We start from the raw sequence: 27,221 nt of genomic DNA on the forward strand, positions 1-27,221 counted from the left end.
TCTTTTTACTTCTGTGGTGCTGAGGAATCGAACCCACAGCCCCATGCATGCAAGGCAAGCGCTCTACCACTGAGTCACTTTCCCAGCCCCAGCTTCATGAAATTCTTATCTTTAATAAACTACTAAAATAGTTGGAGATGGAGCTGTGGCTCAAGGAGTAGACTGCTAGCCTTGAGTGAAAGAAGCTCAGGGACAGTGACCAGGCCCTGAATTTAAGCAGCAGTACTGGCACAAAAGAAAAGAAAAAAGTTGGATTTTTACCTCTTATAGCAAAAACCTCTCCAAAACAAGGAAATAGAAAATGATGGAAATATAAATGTACAAAAGGAAATCCTGGAAGAATGTTTTTGTCTTAAAGTGGGAAGGCCTAAATATAAAACAACATATAGAAGCTATCAAGATTAGTAAACTTAAGTACATGAAAGCACATCTGAGCCAGGTGCTGGTGGCTCACGCCTGTAATCCTAGATACTCAGGAGCCTGAGATCTGAGGATCATGGTTCAAAGCAATCCTGGGCAAGAAAGTCCATGAGACACTATCTCCAGTTAACCACCAGAAAACCAGGAGTGGCGCTGTGGTTCAAGTGGTAGAGCGCTAGCCTTGAGCTGAAAAGCTGAGAGACAGAGTTCAAGCCCCACAACCAAAAAAGAGAAAGCTCATGTGATATATGCAATATAACAAAGCAGAAATGGACAGAATTGAAGGTAAACCACACTTTTTTTAATAACTGCAAGAGATTTGTATTTCCTTTCTTTGTACTAGATGGATTGAAGCAGGTTAGCAGTGATATTAGACTAGAACATGGTAAACCAGTGTGGCTGTTCCCTTCATAGCACTCAGGCCTGCAGTGGGCAGAAAGCATGCTGTATGAGTCTCCAAGTGGGCACTGGTGGCTCACGCCTGTAATCCTAGCTACTCAGTAAGCTGAGATCTAAGGATCATGGTTCAAAGCCAGCCAGGGCATGAAAGTCCGTGAGACTCTTATCTCCAATAAACCACTAGAAAACTGGAAGTGGCACTGTGGCTTAAGCGGTAGAGCGATCGCCTTGAGCTGAAGAGCGCAGGGACAGCTCCCAAGCCCGTAGTTCAAGCCCCACGACCGACCAAAAAACAAAAAAAAACACATTGAGTCTCCAAATAGAACATGAGTTTAAGGCCACAAAACAAGTTAGACTAGACTGAAAGGGTTAAAGCCTCTCAGAATATGTTCTCCAAACACAAAGTGATTTGGGGAAAATTTGAGAAGCAGCAAACTTAATGGGTCAAAGAATCATGGAGGAAATTGCAGAATTGAAATGAGTGAAAATGTATGGCATGCAGCTGGAGAAATGCTTAGAGGGGAATGTGTAGCTGTTAAAATTCTATGTTTAAACAAAGAAAGATCTCAAGTCAACAACTTAGGCTTGCACCTTAGATACTATCAAAAGGAGCAAACTAAAACTAAAAGGAAAATAGAAGGGGCTGGAAATGTAGCTCAGTGGTAGAGTGCTTGCCTAGCATGCATGAAGCCCTAGGTTCTATTTCTCCACATACACAGAAAAAGCTGGTAGTGACACTGTGGCTCAAGCAGTAGAGTGCTATCCTTGAGTAAAAGAAGCTCAGGGACAGTGCCCAGGCCTGAGTTCAAACCCCAGTACTGGAAAAAAAAAAAAAAAAAAAAGAAAATAGGAGAAAGTGGGCTGGGATTGGTGGCTTATACCTGTAATACCAGCTACATGAGAAGTGAGTTGGAGACTTATAGTTTGAGGCAAAAGCAAAGTCCCTATTTGAAAAATAACAGTAAAGCATAGCTGGTGTTGATGGCTCAGACTTGTAATCATACCTACTCAGGAGGCTGAGATCTGAGAATTGCCATTTGAAGCCAGCCTGGGCAGGAAAGTCCCCAATACTCTGATCTCCAGTTAAGCACCAAAAAAGCTGGAAGTGGAGCTGTGACTCAAGTGGCAGAGTACTTGCCTTGAGGGGGAAAAAAAAAAAAGCTCAGGTACAATGCTTAGGACCTGAGTTCAAGCCTAGACACATATAAAAAAACATGTTAAAATAGTTGGAGGGGCCAGACACCAGATGCTGGTGCCTCACACCTGTAATCCTAGCTACTCAGAAGGCTGAGATCTGAGGATCTGGCTTTAAAGCCAGCCCCAGGCAGGAAAGTCCATGAGTCTCTTATCTACAATTAATCACAGAAAGAGCCAGAAGTGGTGCTATGGCTCAAGTGGTAGAGTGCTAGGAGCTTAGGTACCCAGGCCCAGAGTTAAAGCTCCAGGACCAGACAAAAAAAAATGGGGAGGGGGGGGTGAGCATATGTTTCAAATGTCAAAGGGCTTACCTAGTAAGTTCAAGGTTCTAAGTTGAACACCTATTACTAGAAAAAAAAAAAGATGAAAGCAATAAGGCTAGTGAAGTAGATAACAAAACAGTATGGAAAAGGAAGTAAAAAAAAAATGGGGAAAAGAACCCATTACTCCATTACTATCCGACTATCACTGAACTATACCACAGCAGAAAGCTGCTCCAAATGAGTATGTCAATGATAGCCAGGCAGACGTTCCTGGGTCAGAGGACTTGCTGCCAGCTTATTCCCACTGGTCCATTCTTCCTAGTGAAGTGAGTGTTAAAGGAAAACTGTCTGGATATAGGGACTAAGGGGGTCCACTTGGGCATTTGTGTGTCTCCAGTCACCCCAGTGTGCAGGCCATGGCTGAGTGGCTCTTCAGGAACCTGTGTCTTTTGTGTGAACAGACAGAAGCCTCCTGCAAGTCTACAGATCTGGCCAGAGCCATTCTTTATGGTATGTTCATAGCGTGTGGGCTTTGGGGGAGGTTCATTGTGACACTGGGAAGAAAAGAAGCTTCCCTCATATGTGGGCTGGGACCCAGATTATGTTACACTGAGTGGCTAGAAATGGTACAAAGTTAGCTGTTGGCAGGAGTAGATTTTCCTTAGAGTGCCCCTAGTCCCTTTTCTTCTCTCAGACTGCCACTCATCTCTGAGGAGTGACTCCAATAAACAAGTTAGGTGAGAGGCTGTGCTCCACACCAGTAATTAGTGGGTTTCTTTGTTTTCAAAAGAATATATCCTGGTGGTATGAACTGCTCTTTTGACTTCTGTAATCTGCCGCAGATAGGTGAAGTTTAAATTGGAGATTAGACAGAAAACACTCTTTCTTTCAAGTTTTCTAATTCTAGTTCTTCCAACAGTATCGGTCCTTTTCTTGTTCATTCCTCAGAATGAACACAAGGCTTCCCCTGGGGTCAGACGCCCCACCCTGGACTAGCCCCCAGTTTGTATACACATCTTCCCCTCTGAAGTTGGGTATTGGTGTGATTCACGGCTATTTGGAGGCTATAATATATATGTGTTTGTGGTTTTTCAGATTTTGTGCAACTGTTTGTTTTGAAAGGATTTCAGGAAAACTCAGACTCAAGAACTGTGTTACCTGAAAAGATGCCCCAGGTAGGAGGAGAAGGGATGTGGACAGTGGGGAGCTGGGCTCCCGTGGCAATGGCCTGCAGCCGAGAGAAGTACCATTCCACATTTTTGTTCCCTTTTGGGAGTTCTAGGCTGAGCATTCTGCCCCACGTTAGCTTGAGCTTTGTGAGGAAAAGGGTCTTGTGTGCTGTTCCCGGGGCGATGACTCTGGGAGCCCTTGGTGATGGGAGATTGAGGTGGGCTGCACTGTCTTCCCCAGGCTTCTCATTCCTGAAGCCTGCTGGGAAGGGGAGGGGAGGGCTAAGATACATTGAGGCAGTCTGTGTCTTGTTACCAGGTGCTCTCAAGAATGGGTGTGCAAGCCAGACACTGGTGGCTCACGCCTATAGTCCTAGCTACTCAGGAGGCTGAGATCTGAGGATGATCATGGTTCAAAGCCAGCCCAGGCAGGAAAAGTCTGAGACTCTTATCTCCAGTAAACCACCAGAAAACTGGAAGTGGTGCTGTGGCTCAAGTGGTAGAGCGCTGTCCTTAAGCTGAAGAGCTGAGGGACAGCGTCCAGGCCCAGGGTTCATGCCTCATGACCAACAACAACAAAAAAAGTGGGCATGCAGGGCCAGGAAGATGTAGCCTGGGTTGGGCCTGCAGTCTCAGGGTCTGCTGAAAAAGCCCAAATATCACAGTTCAGAAAGCCAGCCCTGGGGCTTGAACTCGGCCTGGGCACTGTCCCTGAGCTTCTTTTGCTCAAGGCTAGCACACTACCACTTGAGCCACAGCACCCCTTCCATTCTTTTCTGCTTATGTGGTGCTGTAGAATCGAACCCAGGGCCTCATGCATGTTAGGCTAGCACTCTACCACTGAGCCACATTCCCAGCCCTCTTGGGATAATTTCTAGGCTTAAAATTGAACTTTGTAAAGCCAACTTCTTACTGTACATAACAGATTCTGTGTGGTAGTAAGCATGTGGCTGATGGGAATTTGTGTTCTGTTACAACAGGCTGCTGCCGCCATACTTCAGAGAATGCTGACTTGTAAGTTGCCTGTTAGCAATTCCGGTAGCTTTGACCTTTCCATAGGAAAAGCTTACTCCTGTGTTTCTCTTACAAAGCTGGCTCTGGAGGCCCTGTTTGTGGCTGACATTTATTATGAACTTACCTCTACTTTTTGTTCTGGTTCTCAGTTTCTAGTGGTTTGGTGTTTAGTTTCTAAATGTGTACATTGACACCAGCTTAATGTAGTGAGTGTTCACAGGTCTGTGTGTTTTCATTAATTTTGTAGCTTGCAGACCCCAGTGTCCTGAGAGCCCTTGCTGGACCTAGAGGCCTGTGCTGTAGAAATTGAAAGCATGTAGAGTAGTCTCAGAGAGGCTCTGCTTGTGACTGACACTTGTTTATTGTCCCATGTTTTCTTGTCAGTTGCGCTTGATGCCCTTGCTGCTGACCTGCAGGAGGAGACCTCAGCCTACAGGGTGGTAAAGGGCTGGTACGTGTGGGAGGCCCACTGCTGCTCAGCTAGGTTCCACAGCCAGCACGGCCTCCCTGGCCTGGGTGCGCTGGTCGCTGGAGCACAGGAAGCTCAGCCCGCCCTCTCTTTCCCTCCATGTCCCCATGTACCCTGCCTCCTCCCTAGTGTAGGTCCCCTCTTCCTAACCCATCTTTGGTCTCCTGCCTGCTCTGGACTCTCAGCCATCTCTGATACTTACATTCCCTTCAAGGCCTGGGGGACAAAGCACTTTGGAGGTGCCTGTGAGCCCTGCTGGTGCATGGACAGGGCTGTGTTCCTGAGACTCTTCCCCTGCCTTACAGGTTTGACATGTTCAGTGGACTTGCATGTTGTGGCATGATTTCAACAGATTCTCTGAAGAGGTTCTTCAGTCACACTCTAACCCAGATTCTCACACATAACCCTGTGCTGAAAGGTAAGCCCCAGTACTGTAGCTGCAGTCCCCTGTCCGGTCTGTTCCCCTGTTGTCTTTGATAGGTCAGCACAGACTGTTAAGCAGATCTGTTGATTTGTCCTACAGGATTTAGGTCTTGAATTACGTGGAGGTGATGGACTAAGATCAACCAAGATCATGAGGGTTGGTTTTTTTGGTTTTTTTTTGTCAGTCGTGGGGCTTGAACTCCAGGCTTGTGTGCTCTCCCTCAGCTTTTCAGCCCAAGGCTAGCATTCTACCACTTGAGCCACCGTGCCACTTCTGAGGATCACGGTTCAAAACTAGCCCAGGCAGAAAAGTCTGTGAGACTCTTAACTCCAATTAACCAGTAGAAAACGGGAAGTAGAACTGTTGCTCAAGCTGTAGAGTGTTCACCTTGAGCTGAAGAGCGCAGGGATAGCGCCCAAGCCCAAGCCCCATGACCGACACACTAAAAAAGAATCTCGGGGCTGGGAAGGTAGCTCAGCGGTAGAGTGCATGCCTTGCAAGCATGAGGCCCTGGGTTCGATTCCTCAGCACCACATAAACAGAAAAAGCCGGAAGAGGCACTGTGGCTCCAGTGGTAGAGCACTAGCCTTGAGCTGAAGAGCTGAGGGACAGCGCCCAGACCCAGAGTTCAGGCCCCATGACCGGCAAAAAATAAATAAATAAATAAATAAATAAATAAACAAAAAAGAATCTCATGGACTTTCTTGCCAGGGCTGGCTTTGAATCTAGATCCTCAGATCTCAGCCCCTGAATAACTAGGATTATAGGTGTGAGCCACCAACAAGGGTTGCTTTATTACTTCATGGCCTATTGGCAGGGCATTTACCTGGCATATGGGAAGCTCTGAGTTTGATTCCCACAACCATTAAAAAAAAGAGAATTCAGAATTAAAAGAGAGAAGACAAAAGAATTGCCACTCATCTTGTTATAAAATATAAATAACTAATACAAGGAAATGTGTAGAGCCTTTTTCTAGATGAACTTTTTTTGAACATGTATGTATCCCAAACTGATCTTAGACTCACTGTGTAGTCTGGGCTCAAAGTGATAGAATGCTAGTCTTGAGCAAAAATGCTCTGGGACAGTGCCCAAGCCCTGAGTTCAAGGCCTACAACCAACAACAACAACAAAAGAAAATTAAAAGACAAAAATAATCATTTTACATAGAAGCTTTAAAACAAATTTTTCCTTTTTTTGGGGGGGGATCCGATTGTGGGACCTGGGCACTGTCCCTCAGCTCTTCAGCTCAAGGCTAGCGCTCTACCACTTGAGCCACAGCGCCACTTCGGCTTTTTGCTTTTTTCTTATGTGGTGCTGAGGAATCTTACCCAGGGCCTCATGCATGCAAGGCAAGCGCTCTACCACTGAGCCACCTTCCCAGCCCTCCTTTTTTTTTTAATAGTGGAAATTTGAACTCAGCCTTGCACTTGCTCAGCTAGCCTGATAATGTTCGGCCATGCTTCCAGTCTTGGTTTTCACTGGTTATTTCTAGGATAGGGTCTTACTTCCTGGCCTAATACACCTGAGCCACAATCTCCTTACAATAGGCTTCCTGTTATCACAGGCCTTATAGGCACTCACCACTGATTTGTGGGTTAAAGAGTCTGTAACTTGTGCTTGGGTTGGCCTCAAACCTCATTCTTCCTCTGCTCAGCCTTCCAAGTAGCTAGAATTACAGACCTGGACCACCAATGCCCAGTAGATCATGGGTGTGTGTGGGTGTGCTTGTGTGCGCGCGCTGTCTCTGGGGCTTGAACTCAGTCTGGGTACAGTCCTTGAGCTTCTTTTGCTCAAGTTAGTACTTTTACACCTGATCCATAGCTTCATTTCTGTTTTAGTAATTTATTGGTGATAAGAATCACACACCAGGTGCTTGTGGCTCACGCCTATAATCCTAGCTCTCAGGAGTCTGAGCTCTGAGGATCATGGTTCAAAGCCAGCCCGGGCAGGAAAGTCCATGAGACTCTTATCTCCAATTAACCACCAGAAAAACTGGAAGTGGTGCTGTGGCTCAAGTGATAGAGCACTCGCCTTGAGCTGAAGAGCTTAAAGACAGTCGCCAGCCCAGAGTTCAGGCCCCATGATCAACCCTCCAAAAAAGAATCCTGACTGGCCTGGCTTTGAGCAGAAATCTTAAGTTCTCAGCCTCCTAGGATTATAGGTGTGAGCCACCACTGTCATTGGGCCAAAGATGGCTTTTTCATAATTGCTGACTTGAAGTTTTTTTTTTTTTTTTTTTTTTTGTCGGTAGTGGGCCTGAACTCTAGGCCTGGACACTGTCCCTCAGCTCTTCACCTCAAGGCTAATGTTCTACCACTTGAGCCACAGCGCCACTTCTGGCTTTTTCTGCTAATGTGGTGCTGAGGAATTGAACCCAGGATTTCATACATGCAAGACAAGCACTCTCCCACTGAGCCACCTTCCCAGCCCGTGACTTGACGTTTTTGTCTGTTTTTTTCTTCCCCAGTGTCTGATGCCATTCAGAGGCAGAGGGAGTGGAGCTTTGCAAAGACTCACACTCTGCTCACGACTTTGTTCCGCAGGGTGAGTGATGATGGGTTTAGACTTGATGCTATGGAGTGTTGGGATGTAAGGTCTGAGAGAGGCTGGGACTGGGGCTGGGTCCTCAACAGACTGCTGTGGAAAGTGCCCCCATGGGAAAGTGTGAGGTCTTCAGTAAGACAGCCATCCTCAACCTGGATGATAGTCCAGGTTCAGGAGATGGAACTGGCACCTGGGCAAAGTCCCCAGCCCTGGATGAACATTGCTCCAGCCAGTGCCAATCCCCTCAGCGTGAAGATGCCACAGGAAATGGCATGTGGCTCTGGTGGGCCCAGGCCTCAGGAGGGAGGACAGGGATTATTGCCTATCTGGCCGTGGTTTACTTTGGCACTGAGGGGAGCTGGGGCTTTTGTTTCAGCTCTTTGTGATGCTCAGTCCGGAGGAGTCGCTTCGCTGTTTGCAGGAAGTCCTGGAGACTCAGGAGGTTCACTGGCAGCGTGTGCTCTCCTGTACGTCCACGCTGGTCATCTGCTTTCCTGAGGCACAGCAGCTCATTAAAGGTGCACTTTTATGGGGACCTGGCGGCGCTACTGAGCATGCACATGTGCGATTGCCTCCTGGTGTCAGCAGAATCTGAGTTGGAGGTGAACTTATTGTGTAGCCCTTCCTGTCTGCTGATGGCTGTTGCTTGCTGGTCACTGAGGTAGCTGAGCTAGTGCTCTTTCCTTTAGTCTCTGGCAGCTCTGCTTGGCATGCAGTGGTTGTTACCTAGTCTTCTCAAGGCGGGTTGTTTTTTTTTTTTTTTTTGCCAGTCCTGGGGCTTGAACTCAGGGCCTGGGCACTGTCCCTGAGCTCCTTTTGTTCAAGGTTAGCACTCTACCACTTCCTGCTTTTTTTGTGTATGTGGTGCTGAGGAATCAAACCCAGGGCTTCATGCATGCTGGGCAAGCACTCTACCACTGAGCCACCTTCCCAGCCCTCAAAGCTAGTTTTTGGACATGCACATTCTAGCTGGATACTTGCTCACCTGCAGAACTCACATTTAGTCGGTGTGCTGCCCTTACCTGCCTGCTGACTGTGTCATGGTCTCACAGATTGGGTGGCCCGTTTGATGGCCTCTGCCTTTGAGAGCTACCACCTGGACAGTCTGGTCACCGCATTCCTGGTTGTGCGCCAGGCTGCCCTGGAGGGCCCCTCTGTGTTCCCACCCTATGCAGACTGGTTCAAGGTGAGTTACCTCCGAAGCTGGTTACCGGGACATGTGGTGTTTCAGTGGGTTGGGTATAGGAACCCTTTGGGATCCCTGTGTCATGTCTGGTGAGGATGAGCCAGCCAAAGTTGGCCCAGACAAACCAGAGTGGCTGTACTAGTTTACATTCCCACCAACAGTGCCATAGGGTTCCCTTTTCCTCACATCCCTGCCAACATTTTTTGCTCTCTTTTTTTTTTGTGTGTGTGGGGTCTGTTCGTGGGTCCTGAACTCTGGGCCTGGGCGCTGTCCCTCAGCTCTTCAGCTCAAGGCTAGCGCTCTACCACTTGAGCCACAGTGCCACTTCTGGCTTTTTTCTTTTTGCTTATGTGGTGCTGAGGAATCGAACCCAGGGCCTCATGCACACAAGGCAAGCACTCTACCACTGAGCCACCTTCCCAGCCCCTGTCAACATTTTTTGTTGTTCAAATTCACAATGCTGGCCAATCTTACTGCAGTGAGATGCAATCTGAGAGTTGTTTTTATTTGCATTTCCTTTATGGCAAGGATCTTGAGCATTTCCTCATGTGTTTCTTTACCTTTTTTTCCCTTCCCAGTCCTGGGGCTTAAACTCAAGGCCTGGGCACTGTCTCTGAGCTTCTTTGGCTCAAGGCTAGCACTCTACCACTTGAGCTATAGGGCCACTTGTGGCTTTTTCTGGGTATATGGTATTGAGGAATCAAACCCAGGGCTAGGTAAGTACTCTACCACTAAGCCATATTCCCAGCCCTTTTTGCCATTTTTAACCTCTTCTTTTGAGAAGTCTCTTCTTAGTTGTCTTGACCATTTAATGATTGGTTTATTAGGTTTGGGAGGGGTTAGTTTCTTGTGCTCCTTGTATATATTGGATATTAGGCTTTTGTCTGATACGTTGCTGGGAAAGATCTTTTCCCCAGTTGGGTAGCTGTCTTTCTAGTTTAGTAACAATGTCAACAGCTGTGCAGAAACTTTATTTTCATGTAGTCCTACTTTTTGAGTCTCTCTCCTATCTTCCTTTTACTTTTTTTTTTTTGTCGGTCATGGGGCTTGAACTCTGGGCCTGAGCGCTTTCCCTCAGCTCTTCAGCTCAAGGCCAGCACTCTACCACTTGAGCTACAGTGCCACTTCCGGTTTTCTGGTGGTTTATTGGAGATAAGAGTTTCACGGACTTTCTTGCCTGGGCTGGCTTTGAACCGTGATCCTCAGATCTCAGCCTCCTGAGTAGCTAGGATTCTAGGCGTGAGCCACCAGCGCCCGGCTCTTTTACCTTTTTAAATTGATCTTATTGAGATATATTTTTTTTCTTTTCTTTTTTTTGGGTCCGGTTGTGGGGCCTGAACTCTGGGCCTGGGCGCTGTCCCTCAGCTCTTCAGCTCAAGGCTAGCGCTCTACCACTTGAGCCACAGCGCCACTTCCGGTTTTTTTCTTATGTGGTGCTGAGGAATCGAACCCAGGGCATCATGCATGCAAGGCAAGTGCTCTACCACTGAGCCACCTTCCCAGCCCCGAGATATATTTTTTTCTTTACATTTTTCAGTAGAATCAATTTGTTGTACAAGATGATTAATTTAGACATATCAGTACATGCATACAGTGTGCCTTGATTAGAGTCATCCTCTCCACCACTTTCCTTCCTTACCCACTCTCCCTTAGACAATTAAAATACGCCCAGTGATCTGTGTTCTTGATGTGCTTTGATAGATGTATATGTGCTGATGTATGTGTTTTCAGTATTTGAAGGTCTTTTATTTTATATTGCCCATATTGACTCAAATAAGTGCCTCAGCCCACTGCTCTGGCTCTTAGTCTATATATTTTTTTTTAGTGTTAATGCAAACAGACAAGGAGCCTCAGGTCAGTGATTAGTCAGTGACATGCTGACCTCTGTAGTTAATTGTCCTTTTTTATTTGGTTGGTCATGGGGCTTGAATTCTGGGCCCGAACGCTGTCCCTCAGCTCTTCAGCTCAAGGCTAGTGCTCTACCACTTGAGCCACTGCGCCACTTATGGTTTTCTGAGTAGTTTATTGGAGATAAGAGTCTCATGGACTTTCCTGCCCAGGCTTGCTTTGAACCCATGATCCTCAGATCTCAGGCTCCTGAGTAGCTAGGATTATGGGTGTGAGCTAAATGGCGCTGGCCTAGTTAATTATCCTAAGGCCATCAATGTAAGGCCATCAATGGCTGGCGTGACATCAGGCCTGGGACTTCAGAGACTGTGGGTCTGTGTTGTGGCTCAGGTGTGTCTTCTTTCCCCAGGCCTGCTTTGGCAGTGCACGTGGCTACCATCACTGCAGCAAGAAGGCACTGGTCTTCCTCTTCAAGTTCCTGTCCAATCTTGTGCCTTGGGAGGCTCCTCGCTACCTAAAGGTGAGCATTTGCATTTCACAAAGGTTCCTGCTCTTGTTTGCCCCAGTGAAGGGATCTCCCCAAGTCTCCTACAATCTCTTTGAGCTGGAACAGCCTCCTTGTTTACATAGGAAGACATAAAGTGAGCAAGTATAGATGCCCAGGAGGGTGAAAGAGTCACACGGGTGTGCGGCCAGGTGTTGCACAGCTTCCGAGCAGATGGGAAAGTTTTAGAAGGGGATCTGGAAATGTGCTTTGAAGCAAGAACAAGTAGTGGAGCAACAAAGACCTCATTTTCCCTCTTTTTTTTTTTTTTTTGCGTTTGAATTCAAAGCTTTATTATACTTTTTTTTTTTTTTTTTTTTTTTTTGTCGGTCGTGGGGCTTGAACTCTGGGCCTGGGCGCTGTCCCTCAGCTCTTCAGCTCAAAGCGAGCGCTCTACCACTTGAGCTACAGCGCCACTTCCAGCTTATGTGGTACTGAGGAACTTCCAGTTTTCTGAAAACTTCCAGTTTTCTGGTGGTTTATTGGAGATAGGAGTCTCACGGTCTCTCCTGCCCGGGCTGGCTTTGAACCGCGAGCCTCAGATCTCAGCCTCCTGAGTAGCTAGGATTACAGGCGTGAGCCACCAGTGCCCGGCTTTTATTATACTTCTTATTAGGCAGGTGTTATACTATGTAAGCCCTACCGCCAACCTCATTTTTATTTTTTTTATTTTTTTTTGGTTCCTGTACTGGGGCTTGAACTCAGGACTTGGACACTAGCCCTGAGCTTTTTTGCCCAAGGTTAGCACTCTACCATTTGAGCTACCACTCTACTTCTGGTTTTTTTTTTTTTTGATAGTTTAATGGAAACAAGAGTCTCATGGATGCTGGGCTCACACCTATAGTCCTAGCTACTCAGGAGGCTGAGATCTGAGGTTTGCAGTTTGAAGCCCAGGTGGGAAAATGCTTGAGACTCTTACCTCCATAATAAACTACTCAGAAAAAGCCAAAGTAGAACTGTGGCTCAAGTGGTAGAGTGCTAGCCTTGAGAAGAAAAAAAATCTAAAGGACACTGCCCAGGCTCCTAAGCTCTAGACCCAGGATCAGCACACACACAAAAAACGTCTCGCCAGGCATTAGTGGCTCGGCATTAGTGGCTCATGTCAGTAATCCTAGCTACACAGGAGGAGGAGATCTAAGGATCGCAGTTCAAAGCCAGCCTGGGCAGGAAAGTCCAAGAGACTCTTTTTTTTTTTTTTTGTCGGTCGTGGGGCTTGAACTCTGGGCCTGAGAGCTGTCCCTCAGCTCTTCAGCTCAAGGCAAGCGCTCTACCACTTGAGCTACAGCGCCACTTCCGGTTTTCTGGTGGTTTATTGGAGATAGGAGTCTCACGGTCTCTCCTGCCCGGGCTGGCTTTGAACCGCGATCCTCAGATCTCAGCCTCCTGAGTAGCTAGGATTACAGGCGTGAGCCACCAGCACCCGGCTCCATGAGACTCTTATCTCCAATAAACCATTAAGAAAACTGGAAGCGGCACTGTGGCTCATGTGGTAGAGTGCTCGCCTTGAGCTGAAGAGCTGAGTGACAGTGCCCAGGCCCATAGTTCAAGCCCCACGGCCGACCAAAAAAAAAAAAAAAAAGGTCTCATGCCAGGCGCAGGTGGCTCAGGCCTATAATCCTAGCTACTCAGGAGGTTGAGATCTGAGGATCGCGGTTCAAAGCCAGCCCAGGCAGGAAAGGCCGTGAAACTCTTTATCTCCAATAAACTACCAGAAAACTGGAAGTTGCACTGCAGCTCAGGTGGTAGAGCACTATCCTTGAGCTGAAGAGCTGAGGGACAGGGCTCAGACCCAGAGTTCAAGCCCCATGACCGACAAAAAACTACTTCGGCTGGCTTTTAACCATGATCCTCAGATCTCAGCCTCTCAAGAAGCTAGAATTACAGGAATGAGCCACCAGCACCGCACTTCAGCCTGTTTTTGTTAAGAACTTGTATTACCTCCTAGCAGAGCTGAGCATGGTAAATGGCCCTGCAGTTGTCACCAGGGAAGCTGGAATTTGGCTTCCTGTCAACCATTCCCATTTTTAAATTCCTGTCCCTTTTGTAACCGACTGTGTTTTGGCTGAGCTAGCCATTTTTTACGATGAGGAGGTGCCTCATAGTAGAGCCATGACCTACCCCTGTACCACCAGCAGGGTTGTGGCCCTGTTTTCAGTCCCTCCACCCTGATGGATGTGGGGTCTGGTTGCCAGTGGCCTTCCCACTCCATCTCTGGTTAGGGCCTGTGACCAAGGAGTCAGGAGACATGGAGTCATATGTATTGACCCTTACCCAGAATCTCCCTTCTTTTTCTGGTTTCTTTGGGAATTCTCTACTTTTCCTGTTCTGATATTCCAGTGTTGCTGTAGAACATGACAGCCTGGTCTGAGCCCTTGGGGCCTCACTTTCTTTAGTACATGGTACCTGCTGGCAGTTTCCTATCAATTCATCTCAGTGCTGAAAATATGAGTTACCATCTCCAAAGTACAGTTTCTTAGCCATTGCCTTTATTCTCTAGTATCACAAACAAATTGGTGTTGACCCCACTATTCTGTGGTTGTGCTGTGTTCTCTGTCCTGTTTGGCCAGGCAGTTGCCAGGCCTGTGGGTGTGGAACTACTAGTGTGTTCACAGGGTGTGGCTGCCAGGCCAGGCATTCCACACCCCAGATCCCACTGGGCCTTCCTACACTTGGTATTTGTAGGACAATGACAAGTAATTCCTTAACTTTCTGCCTATTGATGTGGCAGTCTTCAACTATGGCTTTCAGTTTTGCAAATTATGTCTTCAATAGCTAGTGGCTAGTAGCTATCTCTCCTTAGCCTCACTGTATTGTGCAGTGTGCTGAAAACCTCCCCCAGATGCACTGGGATAGGACGTGGACCCTTGCTCAGCACTATGCTTTATCACAGGTGCACATTCTCTACCCTCCACTGGTCCCAAGCAAATACCGCTCCCTCCTCATGGACTATATCTCCCTGGCCAAGACCCGGCTAGCTGACCTCAAGGCAAGTTTGACCACCTGGTCTAACCTTCCTAGTAGTAACTGATCTGTGTCTTTGTGTTCACAACCTGTTCTTTTTTCTCAAGGTTTCCCTGGAGAACATGGGGCTCTATGAGGATCTGTCCTTAGCCGGGGATGTTGCTGAGGTGATGTGGATTTGCCCTGTGGTTTTCTTCCTCTAATCCAAGCATTTTGGCCTTCCTAATCTTGGGTTCACCTTTGGTGTACGTGGAGTGGCAATTCTCTCTCTTTTTTTTGATTTTGTCAGTTGTGAGCCTTGAACTCTGGTCTGGGCGCTGTCCCTCAGCTCTTCAGCTCAAGGCCAGCGCTCTACCACTTGAGCCACAGCCACTTCTGGCTTTTTTTTTCTGCTTATGTGGTACTGAGGAATCGAACCCAGGGCCTCATGCGTGCAAGGCAAGCGCTCTACCACTGAGCCACCTTCCCAGCCCCTCAGCAATTCTTGTAAAGGCATTATCTGCACTGTTGCTCAGATGCTGTGTGAGACAGGGTATCAGGGAAGGGAGGATGTGCAGAAAAGTCTACTGTCCTTTGGGATTTCGAATTTACTTTGGGCTAAATAAAGTGATAGTCTATGTGTTTTCCTGTGAATTATAAAGTGCCAGCTATGTTTAAAAGAAAGAATCAAGTGTCAACTAGTCACAGGATATATGCCTATTACTGTAGAAATCTTTTAACTTTTTTGCTTTAAGGTTGGGAGTTCGTAAAGAACACTTGCAGATGGGGCTGGGAAGGTGGCTCAGTGGTAGAGTGCTTGCCTTGCATGCTGAGGCCCTGGGTAAGATTCCTCAGCACCACATAAGCAAAAAGAAAAAAGCCGGAAGTGGCACTGTGGCTCAAGTGGTAGAGCGCTAGCCTTGAGCTGAAGAGCTGAATGACAGTGCCCAGGCCCAGAGTTCAGGTCCCATGACCGGGCTCCCCCCCCCAAAAAAAAAGAACATTTGCAGATACCCTTAAAAAGTAGGTGAAGGGTTGGGAATGTAGCTTAGTGGTAGAGTGCTTGCCTATCATGCATGAAGCCCTGGGTTCGATTCTTCAGTACCATGTAAACAGAAAAAACCAGAAGTGGCGCTGTGGCTCAAGTGGTAGAGTGCTGGCCTTGAGCACTCAGGACATCGCCCAAGCTCTGAATTCCAGCCCCCAGGACTGGCCAAAAAAAAAAAAAAAAAAAAAGGGATGTGAAGAATGGCATACAGTTTTCCATGTAAAATTTACCATTGTTCATAAGTGATCATTTCTTATTTTTTTTAAATGTCTGAAGTCAAGTTCTGCTCCTTCCCATCTGAAGATCTTTAGTTATTCCTCTCCTGCCCTGGAAGAGAATGGGAAGCAAAGTACAGAGCAAGTGGCAGGGTAGCAGTGGCTGCTTAGGCTGCACTGTGTGCAGGAGCTCCATGTTACCTGGCCGAGCTGAGGGAAAGAAAAGGCTAGTGTGATCCGCATCCCTTCTCTACTTGGATTTGGGCTGTCTGTGTGAATGTCCTGGTACCCTGGCTGGCAGCATTCGTTGCAGCTTTTACCTCTCAACTGTCAGAGCACCCTGGCAACAAGGAAGAGTGGGTTGATGATAACCTTGTCCACTGTTTTTTTTTTTTTTTTGGGGTCCAGTCGTGGGGCCTGAACTCTGGGCCTGGGCGCTGTCCTTCAGCTCTTCAGCTCAAGGCTAGCGCTCTACCACTTGAGCCACAGCGCCACTTCCGGCTTTTTTCTTTTTGCTTATGTGGTGCTGAGGAATCGAACCCAGGGCCTCATGCATGCAAGGCAAGCGCTCTACCACTGAGCCACCTTCCCAACCCCCCCCCTTTTTTTTTTTTTAATAAGTTTTTTGTTGTGAAAATACTGTACAAAAGGGTTACAGTTACACGAGCAAGGTAATGAGTACATTTCTTATCAAGGATTGTTGCCTCCTCTTTTGTTGTTCCCCTACCATCCCACCTCCACAACTACACACTCCCTCCACCCCTGCCCTTTGTCCACTGGTTTTCTTCCTTTCAAATCTTTGTTCTTTCTTCAGCCCCATAGCCAAGCAGCACAGGATGTAGAGAGGGCCATTGTGGTGTTTGCGCACACAGGGAAGATTCCAGTGCCTGTTATGGAAGCCAGGTGAGGCCGGCTCCTGGAGAGCTGCATCCAGGGGCTGCCATGACCAGCATCAGTATGGGGGATCTGTCCATTTGACAGAAGGAACTGTATCCTGCTGTAAGAAATGCTTCTGTGAAAGCCGAGCACCAGTGGCTCACGCCTGTAATCCTAGCTACTCAGCAGGCTGAAAGCTGAGGATTGTAGTTCAAAGCCAGTGTGGGGAAGAAAGCCCATGAGACTCTTTTTTTTTTTTTAATTAATTAATTAATTTTTTGGGTCCGGTCATGGGGCCTGAACTCTGGGCCTAGGCGCTGTCCCTCAGCTCTTCAGCTCAAGGCTAGCGCTCTACCACTTGAGCCACAGTGCCATTTCCGGCTTTTTTCTTTTTTCTTATGTTGTGCTGAGGAATTGAACCCAGGGCCTCATGCATGCAAGGCAAGTGCTTTACCACTGAGCCCCCTTCCCAGCCCCGACTCTTTTTTTTTTTGTCGGTCATGGGGCTTGAACTCTGGGCCTGGGCGCTGTCCCTGTGCTCTTCAGCTGAAGGTGAGTGCTCTACCACTTGAGCCACAGCACCACTTCTGGTTTTCTAGTGGTTTATTGGAGATAAGAGTCTCATGGAAGGGGCTGGGAAGGTGGTTCAGTGGTAGAGCGCTTGCCTTGCATGCACGAGGCACTGGGTTCGATTCCTCAGCACCTCATAAGCAAAAAGAAAAAAGCCGGAAATGGTGCTGTGGCTCGACTGGTAGAGCGCTAGCCTTGAGCTGAAGAGCTGAGGGACAGCGCCCAGGCCCAGAGTTCAGGCCCCACAACCGGACCCCCCCCCCCAAAAAAAAAAAAAAAAAAGTCATGGATGTTCCTGCCCAGGCTGGCTTTGAACCACGATCCTCAGATCTCAGCCTCCTGAGTAGCTAGGATTACAGGCATGAGCCACTGGCGCCTGGCTCCATGAGACTTATCTCCAATCAACCACCAGAAAACCAGAAGTAGTGCTGTGGTTCAATGGTACGGCACTTGCCTTTAGCTGAAGAGCTTAGGGACATAGCCCAGGACCAGAGTTCAAGCTATGATTGACAAAAACAGAAAAGAAAAGAAAACAAGCTTTTGCTGGGCACCGGTGGCTCATGCCTGTAATCCTGGCTACTCAGGAGGCTGAGATCTAAGGATCAAGGTTCAAAGCCAGCACAGGAAGGGAAGTCCGTGATACTCTTACCTCCAATAAACCACTCGAAAACTGGAATTGGTGCTGTGGCTCAAGTGGTAGGGCACTTGCCTTGAGTTGAAGAGCTGAGGGACAGCGCCGAAGCCCAGTTCAAGCCCCATGACTGACCAAAAAAAAAAAAAGAAATTCTTTTGTGACAGTATGCTGTGTCTAAAACACCCATAACTGTGCCTGTCTGGAAATACGTGGGGAGGTAAGATGGACCCATAGGCTTTTCTATTTCTTAGTTTAGTTTTTGCTAGTCTTGGGGCTTAAACTTAGGGCCTGGGTGCTTTCATTGAACTTCTTTTCTGCTCATGACTAGTACTCTACCACTTGTGCCACATCTCTACTCTGGCTTTTGGGTGGTTAATTGGAAATACGAGTCTGATGGACTTTTCTGCCTGGGCTGGCTTTGAACCACAATCCTCAGATCTTAGCTTCCTGAGTAGCTTTTTTTTTTTTTTTTTTTTTTTTTTGCTAGTCCTGGGGCTTGAACTCAGGGCCTGGGCATTGGGCACTCTGAGCTTCTTTTGCTCAAGGCTAACACTCTACCAATTAAGCCACAGCACCACTTCCAGCTTTTTCTGTTCATGTGGTACTGAAGACTCAAACCCAGGGTTTCATGCATGCTAGGCAAGCCCTCTATCACGTTCCCAGCCCCACACGACCTTTTTATTGATGCTTCTTGGTTACTAGTGGAGCTAGGAAATTGAATAGTGGACTTCATTGAAAATGTTTGATGTGATCTTGAAACATCTTGAACTAATTCCAGCTCAGGAATTTGAGACCAGTTCTAAGAAGAAAGTTCAGCATGCCCCAAAGTGATTCTTCTCTTTTTTTTGGAGCTGGTCTTAGGACTTATATTCACGGGCTGGGCACCATCCTGAGCTTTTTTTGCTCCAGGCTAGCACTCTACCACTTGAGTCACAGCGCCATGTCTAGCTTTTTGATAGTTTATTGCAGATAAGATCTCATGGACTTTCCAACCCAGGCTGGCTTTGAACCTTAGTCCTGAAATCTAAGCAAAAGTTGTTTTTATATCTTAGACTAGCCTGCATTTTGTGGTCCAGATTTTAAGTAGAATCAGATTGTTGCTGCCACAAACTGCCTTCTGCAAGACATACCCCATGACAGTGAGAAGTCAGAAAGAGTCACTTTGGTGTGGGGCTCAAATTGGAAACCTTAGCAACTTGGGACATGGAGGTTGGGGATCATGGTTTGAGGCCAGGGAAAATTACTTTGAAAGACTCTCTCAACCCGGGCGCTGGTGGCTCAGGCCTGTAATCCTAGCTACTCAGGAGGCTGAGATCTGAGGATCACGGTTCAAAGCCAGCCCAGGCAGGAGAGACCGTGAGACTTCTATCTCCAATAAACCACCAGAAAACCGGAAGTGGCGCTATAGCTCAAGTGGTAGAGCGCTCGCCTTGAGCTGAAGAGCTGAGGGACAGCGCCCAGGTCCAGAGTTCAAGCCCCATGGCCGACCAAAAAAAAGACTCTCTCAAACCAGTGCCTGGGCATGTTGATACTGCATGTTTCCCCAACCTTTGATGAAGCTCAGTGGCTGAACACAATAGTGTGCGCTTGTTGTCTCCGGTGATTTGGGGAAGCACAACAGAAAGATGCAACCCATGTCAACCTGGGCACAAAGTGAGCCACTGCCTTAATAACCAGTGCCAAAGGAGGCTGGAGAGATGACTCACTCAAGTGAGCAGCTGCCTATTAAGCTCAAGGCCCTGAGTTTAGTTTCCTTTACCACCATATCATCAAAGCAAACCAACCAGACTTAACATGATTAAACATCTTTTATTTATTTATTTATTTTTGGTCACGGTGCTTGATCTCTGGGCCTGTGTGGTGTCCCTCAGCTCTTCAGCTCAGGCTAGTGTTCTACCACTTGAGCCACAACACCACTTCCAGTATTCTGGTGGTTAATTGGAGATAAGAGTCTCATGGATTTTCCTGCCCAGACTGGCTTTGAACTGCAGTCCTCAGATCTCAGCCTGCTGAGTAGCTAGGATTACAGGCATGAGCCAGTTTGATTAAGCATCTTGAAGAAAAACTACTGCTTAAGACTGTTGGCAAACAGATAGTGCCTTTTCCCTGTATTCACTGTGGTGTCTTTTGCTTTTCCATGCTGAAGCATATTCAGACGATCTTACTACATATCTCACTTCCTCCCTGCCCTGCTCACACCACGAGTGGTAAGTGGTTTGAAGTCTACTACCTGTACTCAGTGGGAACCAGGGACAATCCTTTTTCCTTATCTGCTGCTCACTCAACTGTTTTCTTTGTAGCTTCCATTGGTTCCTGACTCCCGAGAAGGTTTTATAGAGTCTCTGAAGAGGTAAGGAACTTCAGTAGTCGCATTTCTGTGTCCAAAGGGTTTTGATAATGCAGAGTTGTGGTTCTTTTGTAGAAGATCTACTTATCATGCATGTTTTGTTTATAAAATATTGGCTTCAAACTTGGTTCTAAGGTAGAAAATCAACTTGTCATTGTTTTTGTCACTGACAAGGACAAACACGGGCTTCGAATGAGAGCAGGCAGGAATGACCATAATGATATATGGTAATAGAGAATTCAAATTAAAATCAGTCAGAAGGGACAAGGATAGTTGCTTCATATGAATGCAGGGAATGATCCATGAAGAGGAAATTGCCATTGTTAACATATACGCACCAAAAACTGGTGGACCCAGGTCATCAAGAAAACACTTCCAGACTTACAGCAGTGGCCCTGTCCACGACAGTCTTCTAAATCTAACACAAACAGAAAAACCTTAGAATTAAATGATGCCACAGACCAAGCAGTCTTAATATTTTACCTAGTAGAGGTACAATATATGTTCTTAGTGTTCCCAGAGCTTTCTCCAGAATGGGTCATATCCTAGAACATACAGCTCTAAGCAAATGCTGGGAATAGAGATATGGCCACTATATCCAACTTGAATTGCTGAATATGATCTAGTGATGTTTCAAGTGGCTTTGTACCCATGTCTGTAATTCTACATCTTGGGTACTTTAGCATGGAAGTTTCATAATAATATTAAGTAAATCAGAGCCAGGTGCCAATGGCTTAAGCCTGAAATACTAGCTATTCAGGAGGCCGAGATCTGAGAATTGTGATTTGAAGCTAGCCTGAACAGAAAAGTCTAGATTTTTTTTCTTTTCTTTTTTTGGTTGTAGGGCTTGAACTCAGGACCTAAGTGCTGTCCCTGAGCTTTTTTGCTCAAGGCTAGTGCTCAACCACTCTGAGCCACAGCACCAATTCCAGGGGTTAATTGGAGATAAGAGTCTCATGGACTTTTCTGCTGGGCTGGCTTCAAATTGCCATCCTTAATGTAATCTCAGCCTCCTGAGTTGCTAGAATTACTGGCATGAGCCACTGGCACCCAGTCGGAGAGACTCAATCTCCAATTGATTACACAAAAGCTGGAAGTGGAAATATGGCTTAATTGGCAAAGCGCCAGTCTTGGGGGAGAAATAAATCCAAATGAGAGTGTGAGCCTCTGAACCCTAGAACTGGTACAGGCATACAAAATAGAGTAAATCAAGACACAGTCTCCTATTCTCTGGAATCCTGTCTGATACAGGGACTCTGCATGTAAAGGTTCAGCAGAGTGTTATGGTTGTCAAACCATGTAACTTGGTGACTTGGGTCCTCTTGACTTAGTTTGAGAATGTTATTAGTAGAGTTAGCTTTTCTATTCCTTTTTTTAATTGAGTAGGGAGTTCTGAGAAATCTTTACAGCCATCTAAGATCCCCTCTTCCTCTACCTCACGGTGCTGGAGATGAAACTGTGGCCTGTGTGCACTAAGCGAGCAGTCTGCCACTTATTCCCAGCCCCCATCTCAGGTTTTAGTCATCGATACTGTATTGTTCAGTCCTTGCTGAAGGGGCACTGACAAGACCTGATGCTGCCTGTGTGTTGCTACATCACTGGTAATATCCCAAAGTCACAGGCGATTACAGCTTCCACACAGGGGATAGGGACTGTCTTCTCTGGAGTCCACTGGCATAGACAGAACCGTTGCACCTGCCCAGATGTAATGGTCTGCAATGTTACAACACTAAGAATGGCCCTGAAAACATACAGAAGGCCTATGTGAAATTTTACCAGAAAACATCCTGACAAGTTAGTGATTTGAGGTTTCTCTAGGTACCCTCTAAGCTGAGATGGACAAGGTCTAGACAGGTGAATGAGGACACCGTGCTTCAGAGATGAACCATCACAACACAATTTCAGCAGTAGACTCAGCCTGGAAATAGAGATCACATGGACCACCATGCATATTGTGACATTCATTTTATGTGTGATAGGCATATTTGTAATTATATGAATTGAGTGTTTTTTTACTCATTAATATTATATGACATGAAATAGTACCAATTAAATCCATGTTTTTGTAAACATGCATGAATCATCTTCTAAAACCAGGACAATACTATACACTGTGTACATTGTTGTATGATCTATTGAAATATCTAATTCTGGTTTATGATTTAGTTTTAGACCTACAAAGCTGAGAATCAGATCCTCATATTTGATTTATATATTGTTTTCTGATACAGAGCAGATAAAATCCCTCCATCTCAGTATGCTGCTTATCGCCAAGCCTGCACTACTGCCAAGGACCAGCAACTGCAGAGTGAGCCACTTTCTGTGTCTGTGCTTTCTGTTTCCTTGATGTGTGTGTTTCCCTGTGTTGCTGGGGATGACAAGTTTGTGCTATAGCATTCAGCCCTTGATAGAGATAGAGTCTCATGACTTGGTGTCCCGGATGATCTTAAACCATGGTTCCTTGATCTCTACAACTCATATGAGAGATTACAGGCATGAGCATGGTGCCTGGCTCCACTATTTTATTATTATTTATTTGTGCGCGCGCATGTGTGTGTGTGTGTGTGTGAATGTGAATGTGAGCGCGTGTGTGCGCGTGCGTGCACACATGGTACTGTTCTAGGCTTGAACCTGGAGACTGGGCACTATCTTTTTGTGCTCAAGGCCAGCATTCTTATTAGTGGAGCCACAATCTTTTTGGTGGTGAATTGGAGATAAGAGCATGGACTTTTCTGCCAAGGTGGTTTTTGAGCCACAGTCCTCAAATTTCAGCCTCCTGAATAGTTAGGCCACTGTTTTAATTTTTAGTAACATATGCAGCATCCATCATCACAGAGAGACCTTATTTGACTCCGAGAACTGTGTCTGGTATCTACTCATAGCCATTCGTGTGTGTGTGTGTGTGTGTGTGCATGTGTGTGTGTGTGCGTGTGCGCATGCACGCGTGCGCTGGTCCTGTGGTTTCAACTCTGGGCCTGAATGCTGTCCCTGAGCTCCTTTTTGCTCAAGGCTAGAGCTCTACCACTTGAGCCACAGCACCACTTCCATTTTTTTCTGTGATTTGATTGGAGATAATAAGTCTAACAGACTTTCCTGCTCTAGCTGGCTTTGAACTGCGATCCTCAGATCTCAGCCTCCTGAGTAGCTAGGATTATAACAGATGTGATCCACTAGCACCTGGCTTTTTTTTTCTTTTCTTTTGTTTCATAACCGTTCTTTGCTTAACTGTGTCCATGGTTCTGTTTGCAACAGAGAATCCCACTGAGTTTGTTTCCCAGTTGGCCTAATAGTCAAAATTGTCCATCCTTCACTCAGGTGCAGTTCCAGAAACAAGGGCAGAGCCTAGTTGTGCTGGAGACCCCCTAGGACCACTCAGGGCTGCACTGGAAGAGCTCAGAGCCTCAGTGACAGACCCCACCCAGTTTGATGGTAAGGATGAGTGTATTTGGCTGTTGGTTAATTAGAGATTGAGTCATGTGGACTTTTTTGCCCAGGCTGGCTTTGAACTTCCGTCCTCCAGGTCTTGGCCTCCTAAGTGGCTAGGATTACAGGCATGAGTCACTGGTGCTCATCTAGCTTACAGTTTTTTTTCCTTTTTTGGGGGGTCTGGTCGTGGGGTCTGAACTCTGGGCCTGGGTGCTGTCACTCAGCTCTTCAGCTCAAGGCTAGCACTCTACCATTTGAGCCACAGCGCCACTTCCATTTTTTTTTCTTTTTTGCTTATGTGGTGCTGAGGAATTGAACTCAGGACCTCATGCATGCAAGGCATGCGCTCTACCACTGAGCCACCTTCCCAGCTCCTAGCTTACAGTTTTAGAGGCTGTACCACAGTATGAGGGAGGGACTGTCGGGAAATCAGGTTCTCATGTTAGACAAGGAGCCAGGGCTGCCAGGGAGGACCCTGCCTGCTCCGTAATGACAGCCCTCTATAGAGAACCTCATGAGAAACTCTTATTAGTCCTTTCTGAGGGCAGTCACCTCTTACCGTGAAGCATCACCTTCCACTGCCACCCTGGGTGGAGACGGAGCTTCCAATACCCAAACCCTGGGGCACTCCATACCCAGCAACTAGGGATGATAGATTTTAGTTAAGCCAAGACAGAGCGAGAGAAAACAATCACTAACTTCCAGCGCAGCTGCTCCAGCTGGGCGTCAGCTACCCAGGCTCTCCTCTCGTCCTCAAGCTGGATGCACAGATGTTGGAGGCTCAACCTTTCGGCTTTCAGGCTCAGTGGTGGGAGGAATAGGGGTGTCCATTTGAGTTGGGGTGTTTTTCCCACCTACGATGCTGCCCAACTTGGCCTTGCACTCCTCGGCTCAAGTGGTCCTCCCATCTCAATCTCCCAAGTGCTAGAACTACAGGTGTGTGTCATCATGCCGGGTCCTATATGTGGTATTGGGAGGACTTTATGAAGAATTCCAGTGCTTAAGCAAAAGATTGACAAACATCAAGTCAGCTCTATTCCTAAAAGCAATGAAGAGATTTCTAGGCTTGAGTGGAGCTGTGGGGCCTACGTGACTCTGGTGTCTAGGAGGCTGTGTGCTCAGACAGCTGTCACAGCATGGGAAAGTTGGCATGGGGTTTCTGACAGCACATGGACACGTCGGCTCCTTCGCTGATCCAGGGAGAGGATGCATCCATCCTCTGCCAGGACTGCCCAGGACATATGATCAGTGTAGTGAGGCAGCAAGTTGCTTCGTTGGTGGTCACTTGCCAACTGCAATGTAAGTAAACCCTGTTTTTCCCCTCTTGGCTAAAGGTGCCAGTAGCAAAAAGGATCTGTATAAGTGCCACACCTAAGGAGAGGCTGGGCTGTTGTTGGCCAGCCAGCCAGTACTCCCCACAGCAGCCTCCACACAGAGGCCAAGTTGCCAGGTGGTGGTGCTGACGATCCTGCTGCCAGGCTCCAAAGGCCCCTACACGCTGCCTCTTCCCACATCTCCCGTCTAACCTCGCTGGTCTCTTTGTAGTTATATCTGCTCAGATGGCTGTGATTTCTGAACGACTGAATGCTACTTTGGGTCACAGTAAAGATGACAACAGCCTTGAAATATTGAAGATTCAGCTCAGCATCCCTGCTCCAAAACTTGAGAAGCAAGATCAGATGGTGGGTGTGGGCTGCCCGGAATCTGGCTGTAGTATCAGATTATTCTTAGGTTATGTTCAAAGTGAGGGCAGAACCAGGCACCAGAGGCTTACACTTACAACCTTAGCTGCTTAGCAGCTGGAGAATGGAAGGATTGCAGTGTGAGGCTTGCCTGGGCAGGAAAGTTTACAAGACATTTTCTCAGCTAGTAGCTGCTGTGGTGGCCTGCACCTGTCATCCCAGCTGTGATCAGAAATCTAATTTGGAAGACTTTCCTCACAAAAGTTATTGCAAAAAACAACTAGAGACATGACTCAGTTGTAGAGCTCCTTCTGCCTCATAAGTGTAAGACCCTAGGCCCTGCGTTCAAACCTGGTAAGGCAAAAAAGGTAGGCACTGGTGTCTCACGCCTGTAATTGTAGATACTCAGGAGCTGGATAAGAGGATCTTGGTTTAAAGCCAGCACGGGTAGGAAAAGTCCTTGAGATTTTTTTTATTTATCTCCAATTAACCACCAAAAACCTGGAAGTAAAGAAGTGGCTTAAGTGATAGAGTGCCAGCCTTGTGTGCAAAAGCTAAGGGATAGCTCAGGAGTAGCTAAGGGATACTTCAAGTGCGCACGCGCACGCACACACACACAAATGTGGTTAGATGGAGGAACCACGCATCAGTGCTGAGGATGTCCAACCCTCCCTAGCCTGTTTGTGCTGTTACACTATTTCAAAGTAGGTGTGGTATAGGCCATTTCTAGCCCCCAAACCTCAAACATTTCCTCTTTGTCCCTTAACAATCCAGATTTATTGATTTAGTCTTGGGTTCTTGTTCCTAGTTTGCCTGACAACACTGATCCTGCTAGAGTCCCAGCTTTGCTGGGCCATCGTGGTTCCAACTAGTTTTGTAATTGCCTATCTCTCACTCCTGTTTGAATTGCCTCCTTTGTCACTGATACATGAGGCACCAAGCCTCATGTGATGCTGTCTTCTGCCAGGTTGTAGATCTCCTGCTCACAGCTTTCTGTCAGAACCTAATGGCAGCCTCCAGCTTTGTTCTTCCAGAGAGGTGAGGGTTCAAGAGTTTCACTGGGTGCTAAAACTATGGGCTAGGCAGGTGTGAGCTTGGTTACTGGGATCAGATGGCTGGGCTGAGCTTTGTCAAGTGGGGATACTTTGGAAAACTAGCTGTCTTTGTTACAAAAAGGCCACTGTTTGGGGGAGAATCTGGCCCTCTGTAGGCCTCCATGCATGGCTCAGTCATTGAAGGGATGTGCAGGACCATTAACAAAAACGACTCAGTTTCTGTGTCTCTGTAGGCAGGGTACCTGGGCTGCCCTCTTCGTGAGGACCCTGTGTGGACCCAGGCTGCTGCCTGTAGTACTCATTCGTCTTGTCCAGCTGCTTGCTCACCAGGTAGCTCCTGCCCCTCAGGACACACCCAGGCCCCTGCCAGAGGCTGGCTAGTCCTTGGTGTCTGGATCCTTTTGGCTAGAGAGCTGCCTTGTTTCAGTGCCCGAAGCTGAGTGCCCAACACGTGCTGGGGTTGGCTGCCTTGACTGTCCACCTGGGCGAGGCCAAGCTCACACTGCCAAAGGTGGATCCAGGTCCTCCTGCTCCCCGCAGCGGCCTCCCCATCCCCGAGTTCCTGGACAGCCTTCTGACCTGCCGCACCAGGGAGTCCTCACTCTTCTGTCTCAGGTGAGCCCTCTTCCTCATTCCTGTTACTGCCGCTTCTCTTGAGAACAGTAACAAGTACTTATCAGATGACGTTAGAGAAGACCAGCAAAAGAAAAGAAAAGAAAGGCTGGGAATGTGGCTTAGTGGTAGAGTGCTTACCCGGCATGCATGAAGCCCTGGGTTCGATTCCTCAGTACCACATACACAGAAAAAACTGGAAGTGAGCTGTGGCTCAAGTGCTATCCTTTAGAGAGAAATTCAGGGACAGAGCCCAGGCCCTGAGTTCAAGCCCCAGGAGTGGGGGGGAAAAAAAAAAGACCAGGACTTGGGGACAACTCACTGATTAGATATGTATTT

The 27,221-nt window shown here is 47.2% G+C and overlaps 1 protein-coding gene and 1 non-coding gene across 5 annotated transcripts in view; one reads left to right on the forward strand and one right to left on the reverse strand.

The window, feature by feature from the left end:
• Fanca (FA complementation group A) overlaps window positions 1-27,221 on the forward strand; it is a 59,784-nt gene that overhangs the window by 8,498 nt on the left and 24,065 nt on the right. For all 4 annotated transcript variants that reach the window (XM_069987820.1, XM_069987821.1, XM_069987823.1 and 1 more), the window contains 20 exons: window positions 2,677-2,789; window positions 3,375-3,454; window positions 4,429-4,462; window positions 4,847-4,913; window positions 5,237-5,349; window positions 7,823-7,899; window positions 8,276-8,417; window positions 8,952-9,085; window positions 11,343-11,453; window positions 14,368-14,463; window positions 14,546-14,605; window positions 16,495-16,583; window positions 19,907-19,967; window positions 20,061-20,110; window positions 22,339-22,415; window positions 23,423-23,536; window positions 25,079-25,215; window positions 26,183-26,253; window positions 26,504-26,600; window positions 26,698-26,885. In XM_069987820.1, the coding sequence (XP_069843921.1) occupies window positions 2,677-2,789; window positions 3,375-3,454; window positions 4,429-4,462; window positions 4,847-4,913; window positions 5,237-5,349; window positions 7,823-7,899; window positions 8,276-8,417; window positions 8,952-9,085; window positions 11,343-11,453; window positions 14,368-14,463; window positions 14,546-14,605; window positions 16,495-16,583; window positions 19,907-19,967; window positions 20,061-20,110; window positions 22,339-22,415; window positions 23,423-23,536; window positions 25,079-25,215; window positions 26,183-26,253; window positions 26,504-26,600; window positions 26,698-26,885 (1,911 nt within the window). The remainder of the gene's footprint in view (window positions 1-2,676; window positions 2,790-3,374; window positions 3,455-4,428; window positions 4,463-4,846; window positions 4,914-5,236; window positions 5,350-7,822; window positions 7,900-8,275; window positions 8,418-8,951; window positions 9,086-11,342; window positions 11,454-14,367; window positions 14,464-14,545; window positions 14,606-16,494; window positions 16,584-19,906; window positions 19,968-20,060; window positions 20,111-22,338; window positions 22,416-23,422; window positions 23,537-25,078; window positions 25,216-26,182; window positions 26,254-26,503; window positions 26,601-26,697; window positions 26,886-27,221) is intronic.
• Window positions 23,833-23,897, reverse strand: Trnaa-ugc (transfer RNA alanine (anticodon UGC)). The gene has a single exon. It is a non-coding gene; the product is annotated as a tRNA-Ala (tRNA).

This window comes from Dipodomys merriami, unplaced genomic scaffold (assembly GCF_024711535.1).
Source record: "Dipodomys merriami isolate MVZ:Mamm:240054 unplaced genomic scaffold, mDipMer1.0.p SCAF_348, whole genome shotgun sequence".
Lineage (NCBI taxonomy): Eukaryota > Metazoa > Chordata > Mammalia > Rodentia > Heteromyidae > Dipodomys > Dipodomys merriami.